The sequence below is a fragment of the Neltuma alba genome, unplaced genomic scaffold (genome assembly GCF_004799145.2).
Source record: "Neltuma alba isolate B1F8T4 unplaced genomic scaffold, ASM479914v2 tig00006226_pilon, whole genome shotgun sequence".
Taxonomy (NCBI): domain Eukaryota; kingdom Viridiplantae; phylum Streptophyta; class Magnoliopsida; order Fabales; family Fabaceae; genus Neltuma; species Neltuma alba.
This window is the reverse complement of record NW_021634394.1, coordinates 57,780-64,434: the sequence shown is the minus strand read 5'-3', so window position 1 is coordinate 64,434 and position 6,655 is coordinate 57,780. Positions and strand designations below refer to the sequence as shown.

At 33.6% G+C, this 6,655-nt stretch overlaps 1 protein-coding gene across 1 annotated transcript; it reads left to right on the top strand.

Moving 5' to 3' along the window:
- Positions 1-549: 549 nt before the first annotated feature.
- On the top strand, positions 550-960 carry LOC114749918 (glycine-rich cell wall structural protein 1.0-like). Its single transcript, XM_028938457.1, has one exon. It carries the CDS (start codon positions 550-552, stop codon positions 958-960), a length of 411 nt encoding a protein of 136 aa, XP_028794290.1.
- The last annotated feature ends 5,695 nt before the right edge of the window (positions 961-6,655 follow it).

Here is a 6,655-nt window from a genome sequence, read left to right as displayed (position 1 = left end):
TCCAAAAAATTTTTTTGCAATAAATAAAAGATGTATTTTTCTATTTAAACTCACCAATTTATTTAATCTAATCATTATTAATTATTTCTAGCGCAAATTCATATAATTCATACAACACATTGTAACTACTACAACAAAATATTTAAAACCACTCCTTCTTCATAATTAATGGATATAATGAAAACAAAAAAACTAAATATATAAAATCAAAAACTCAATTCTATTCCATTGGTTATACATCTGCATTTCATCAAAAATCTAAATTACAATACAATCACAAGCCTCCCAATTTCAACAGGTTCATCAAACAACAACATATATATGATCAATTCATCCTTAAAAAGATATCTAACTTACCTATGAAGTGAAGAATGAAAAATGAAGCAGAGCTGTAGACTACCCATAGTGAGCTCACTGGAAACACAGAAAGAAACAAAATGTGAGTAAAACAAAGAAAGAGAGGAAAAAAAATTTGAAATGAGGAGGGGAGTCGACCTTCAATTGGAAAAGGGGGAGCTAAAGTGTTGAGGGGAGCAGCTAGTAGGGGGAATGTTGGGAGAGGGGGGCCATGGGGGTGGGGGTGGGTGGGGTGGACTGGGGGGGAGCTGTTATAGGGGGAGGGGACACGACGGAACGGGGTTGGGGGTAGGGTTAACGGGGATAGGTAAGACGCAGTCAGGGGTGGGGGGACCAGGGGGACCACACGGGGGCGGGGGTAGGGTTATCGAGGGGGAGTGGTGTGGGCATTTAGGGGGAGGAAGGAGAGATGGAAATGGGGGGGGTGCTAAGAGAAGTGGAGGGGAGATGGAAATGGGGGGCGCTGAGAGAGAGGTGGGGGCCAAGTTGGGGGGAGGGTTCAGAGAAGGGGTGGGAATTGAAGTTTGGAGAAGGTTCAGAGAAGGAGGTGCTGAGCTGAAAGAGGGAGAAGAGTACTTTTGGGAGGAGTTGAAGGAGGGTTAAGCCATAAAAAAGTTCGGTAGGCCCAAAATGAGACCTATATTTGTTTGGTCCCCCTACCAAACGAATATGGGAGGCCCATATTCGTTTGGTTGCCTGACTAGACAAATATGGGCCTACCATTTTCGTCTGGTTGTCTGATTAGACGAAAATGGAGGCCCAAACACGTTTGTTTTGGCCCAACAGACGAGTATGGGCCCCTATGTTCATCAGTTTTCAATTTCAAACGAAAATAGGAGACGAAAATGGACTTTTTTGTAGTAGTGGGAATTTAAGTCTCTATATAATCTGGGAAAAGTGCTTGTGGGACCCATAGACGCTTGCATCTAATAGTCTAAAATGTTATTCTGATTGTATCTAATATTTTAAAATGATTTTTACCGCACTTAATATAATAAGATTTGTTTTTTTTCAATGGAACTGTTAAACTAAATTTTTAGTGCAGTTTTACTCTTAATATATATCCTAAAAACCCTTTGATGTGTTTTTAGGACCTTGAATATGCACCAAGTGTTGGGAAAGTAACGCGTTGGGAAGTGTCATGGAAGCTTCATGGTATAAAACCTGAACATCTCACTATTCGAATCCACGTTCCCTTCTCCTCAAAACGCTCATCCCCCAAACCGCAGCGTTTTGGTATGAGATACCAACCGTCTTTGTTTCCCTTTTTAATTTTAATTTTATTAAATTTTATTTTTTTTGTTTATTTGAATTTAATTGTATCTAGCACCTTAAAGTATTTTTTTTGGTAACACCCAACATTACAAATTAATGAATTTTTTGTGCTTCCGGACAAATTTTTTCGGTTAGTATTTTTTTAGTAGCACCCACTATTCTAAATTAATTAATTTTTAATGCCCAGTAACACCCAATTCCCACTAAAAATTTGTAGGGCATATGCCTGGGATAAAAATTAATTAATTACTTTAGAATATTGCATGCTACAAAAATATTTTAGAATACTAAATGCATTAAAAATTAATTAATTTAAGATACTAGGTATTACTGAAAAAATATTTTCATATGCTAAATGCACTAAAAGTAATGAATTTAAGATATTGAGTGCTCCCGAAAATATACTTTAGGTGTTAAATGTATTAAAAATTAATCAATTCAGAATACTAGGTACTTCTAAAAAAATATTTCAGAGTACTTAAATTATGTTGTTTAAAATGTTAGTTAACATTGGTTGAGGATAATAAATGGGTAAAAAGTGCAACCTTTTTGCCAAAACAATCCTCATTTATGGGGAAGAGAGATAATGTGTGGGAGAGAGAATATGTGGGAATTAAATACAACTATATAAGTAACATGAGTAATTAAATGGAGGTAAAATAAAAAATCAACACATAAAATTTGAGATTTCTTATAAAAAAAAACATGATATACTTTACAATTGTCTCTCATGTTAAGAGAGGGAGGGAGTATTGTTTTAAAATGCAAACATCTTATAGTTACGTAAGTGGATATGTAGATATGCGTATATATAGTAGGCAAAAAAAAAAAAAAGATATGCATATATATACGTAAATATGAAAATGCATGATAAGCATTAATTTTATTTATTTCATTTGATAAATATTTGTTAGGGGTATGGAAAGGTGGATTAAAAAAAGGAATTTTAATTAGTGACACGCTTTTGAAAATGCATACAAAAAGGGAATTGGAAAAATCTGATTCAAAGTCCCCCTCATCATCAGCACAGTTTGGGATGGGCGAGTATGGCTGTATGCCAGCACTTCATTGCCTGCGAGGAGCGGACTTTTCGGTTCAATGGGACCCGCGAATCCCACTGGTTGCCCCGATACGGTTCTTCTCTTGGTGAGAACCTCGCCAGAATGGAATCCCCATTCACATATATTATTATTAGAATATTTTTACAATAACACCCAATATGTTAAATTAATTATTTTTTAGTGAATTTAACGTCCTAAAATATTTTTTAGTAGTAACCAGTATTTTAAATTAATTAATTTTAAGTGAATACAATATCTTGAACTATTTTTTCAATAACACCTAATATCCTAAATTAATTAATTTTAAGTGAATCCAACAATCTGAAGTATTTTTTTTTGTACCACCCAGTATCCTAAATTAATTAATTTTTAGTGTAGTTAGTATCCTAAAGTATTTTTTTAATAACATCCAATGACCTAAATTAATTAATTTTTAGTAAATCTAACACTCCAAAATATTTTTTTAGTAATATTTAGAACTATAAATTAATTTTTAGTGTATCCAGCACTTTAAGATATTTTTCTAGTAGCACTTACTAAATACTAACTGAAAAAAATACTAGATACATCAAATATTAATTAATTTAGGATATTGAGTGTTACTAAAAAAATATCTTAGAGTGCTAAATACAAATTAAACTAAATAAGTAAAAAAATTAATAAAAATTAAAAAAGAAAAAAGAGGAGGTCAGTATCTCATAAAAAAGTAAAAATTAATTAAAAAAATGGGCCAATCCCCCAAAAGTCCTAAACGAGTGTATGGGAGATGAGCATGCCGTGCACAATGATGGAAGAAGAATCGCCTGTATTCTTAAAAACATCTAAACTTTCTTATTCAAAGGTTAACAGTCGAATTTTACCTTTAAAAAAAAAGGTTAACAGCCGAAATTTCTTAGGAAGGTCAAAAGATAAAATATGTGAACTGTTAGCGTTTTTTTGTAGTAAATTTAATTTTATTCATATTTGTTTGAATGAGTTGTATATCTTCCTAATGAATCTAATTTAATTACGACACAACACACTATTTTAATTTCAAACTAGAAATCACAACGTCATACTTGTATCGGACATCACTTATGATGGTGGCTGGAAATGTGAGTATTCTCATATTTTAAAAATTCAAGGAATTATCAAGAATGAGGACTTCTAATATAAATGTAAATACAGATCACAAAAACCAATTCCATCATGACCGTTGGCCAGGATTATTATGCTTAATTTCATAGTATGCGATTTAAATTAAATGATCACTCTAATAAAGAGGTTTTTTTTGGGACAAACTCTAATATAGAGGTTTACACCCACTAAAATGATCTCCCTTTACACAACACAACTGGATAACAATGAGCAATAGTATTTTAAAAAAAATTAATATCTTGTGTTTAAGAAAATTACCTAAAAGTGAAGACCCGCCATCCAAGTGGAAAATGGGTCAACAAGGGGGCTTTCAATGAAATACTTCCTCCGGAACATAACAAGTTTTTCCAAAAAAGAATTTTGATTCAAAATATAAAAGAGTGATAAAATAATTAATGTGTTTTTTTAACTTTTATTTCTTGTTGCAAGAAAGAAAGGGGGTTAGTTGCAAGAAAGAAAGGGGGTTAGAAATGCAGGAGAAATGTGAAAGGGTAAAATATATAAATTTTATTAATTTAAAACATATTTACACTATGTTTGGATTAAGAGAAAGTTAGGGGAGGAAAAAAGTAGGAGGAAGTAAATGGGGGGAATTGGATTTTCCATTGTTTGGATTAGAGGAGAAAATAGGGGAACAGGAAAGTGAGAGGAAAAAAAAATAATGTAGGTGCCATGTGTTTTTATCTCCAAATTATCATTTTATTTAGATGGGTCTTAGATTCTATGTGCAGTGTTTTTTTTTTTTTAAATAACAACAACAATAAGGGCCTGGGTTTTCGAAAGAAGATTTTATTTTAATTTTCGGCATTACTTAAAAAATCAGTTAAAAATTAAATGATGGTATTATTTTCATTATAAGTGTCATGAATTTTTCCTCCCTTCTCTCTTCTCCTCTCCATCCAAATTCCGAACACAAGGAGTCAAGGAGAGATAATGTTGTCTCTTCACTTTTTTCCTCCCCCTATTTTCTCCTTGTCTTATTTTTCTCTCCATCCCAGCATAGTGTTATCAATCACTTAAATAACATTTCTTGGTTCATCTTACATTTTGGACTGAAGAAATTAAAAAGACATCAGACATATAATGGATTATTGGATCTAATGTTTGCACTGCATATACATCTCTACGTTTGTTTTTCTGTTTTGTGATCAGTCATTTATTGTCAATACTCAATAATAACTTTGAGATTAAGTAGCAATAATAAATAAAAAGAAGATTTTGAAATTTTGCCAATAAACTTTATAAAATAAATTATTATGCTTTTCTGCCAAACAAATAAAATATTGTGCATCGTATGATAAATTTTGTGAGAATTGCCTTGAATAACTTCGTGAGCATTAATCCTCATTCAACAAATTCATCAATCAAATTAATGAACGTGATTATTTTATTTTTTAAGGCTAAAATATATAAAACACTCTAAACTTTGAGTCAGTCGCACATCACCTTACTAGCCTTTTAAAATTTAAACTAAGGATTCTGATATCTGATATTTTTCCTATACCCCCTGCCATTAAAATTACAGTTAACTCTAACAATTTTTACCATATTATAATTTTTATATATTTTATTATACTATAATCTAAAAAATAATAATTGGCATTTGACACGTAATTTCAAGTATTTTATAATTTTTTTACTTAAAAAATATGGTCAAATAAATATTTCAAATATTTTTAAAGTATTTTATATTTTTTTATTATTATATTTTAAGCATTTAATAATATTTTAAAGAGATAAAGTGTTAAAATATCCTAAAAGTTGTTATGGAGGAGGATCCAGTGTCAGAAAGTTTTTTTTTTTTGCCTCAAATATATCCGGAAAATTTTATTTCGCAGCGAATAAGTGCTGACTTAACCCCTCTTAACCTACAGTTAATTTTGACTTATAGTTGCTTACATGGCAACTTGATTTTGCCACACATCATCTTCCTCTCATTCACTCTCGCTCTCTCTCTAAGACTTCTTGTCCTCGGTCCCTTCTCTCCCTTTCTCTGAAACTAATTCAGAGAAGCTTCGGCCAGAGCAACCGTAGCGAGCGAGATCCTATTCTCTCCTCTAACCATCGATTTCGCTCAATGACTAGGGCTCCGACGGCTTATCCGCTACTGCAATAGCTCCGCAACATTATTGATTTTCTAAGAAAACTCGCTGGTAACGAAATCGATGACAGGAGGAACAGCTTCTACGCCGACGAGTCTCTCTATACGGTCGTCTCTGTAGACTTTGAACACGGGATAGAAGTCTTGAGCTACTTGGTCGGCGTCGTGAGAGGAAAGCAAAGCGGGAGAACTAGAAGCAGAAGGAGTTGAAAGCTTGAGAGAGGGGAGGAACAAGGAAGAGGTTGATGTGAGAGAAAGGGGAGAGAGAAAGTGAAAGGGAACCAGTCGGCTAAGCCAGAACAGGGAGCAACCGACTCTACTCTTCCATCCTCATCGTCGTCAGGAAGCAGTCGGCCAAACCAGAACAGGGAGCTGTTGACTTCGCTCTTCCGTCTTCATCATCGTTAGGAACCATTCGGCCAAACCAGAACAAGCTTTCAATACCGCAGAAGGGAAAATGATGTTTGAGAGCTTTCCATCCTTTCACACCTTTCAACTCGGTCCTCGCATATATTCGTGCGTGTGTTTGTATGTGTGTGTGTGTATATATCGATAGATGAGTATGGCTGAAAATGATGAACAGCAAAATCTAAGCAATTTTACATGAGGGAAGGTGGCTGCTAGCTAGCCGTGCTCTTCATTCATTCTCTGTATCCTTCTCTATATCTTTCTATGGTCTCAACATATAATTGACTTGACGACTTCAATTAATTCACTTGCTCTG

Coding starts and splice junctions, on each gene's coding strand:
- LOC114749918 (XM_028938457.1), top strand. CDS start 550: ATGTTGGGAGAGGGGGGCCATGGGGGTGGGGGTGGGTGGGGTGGACTG.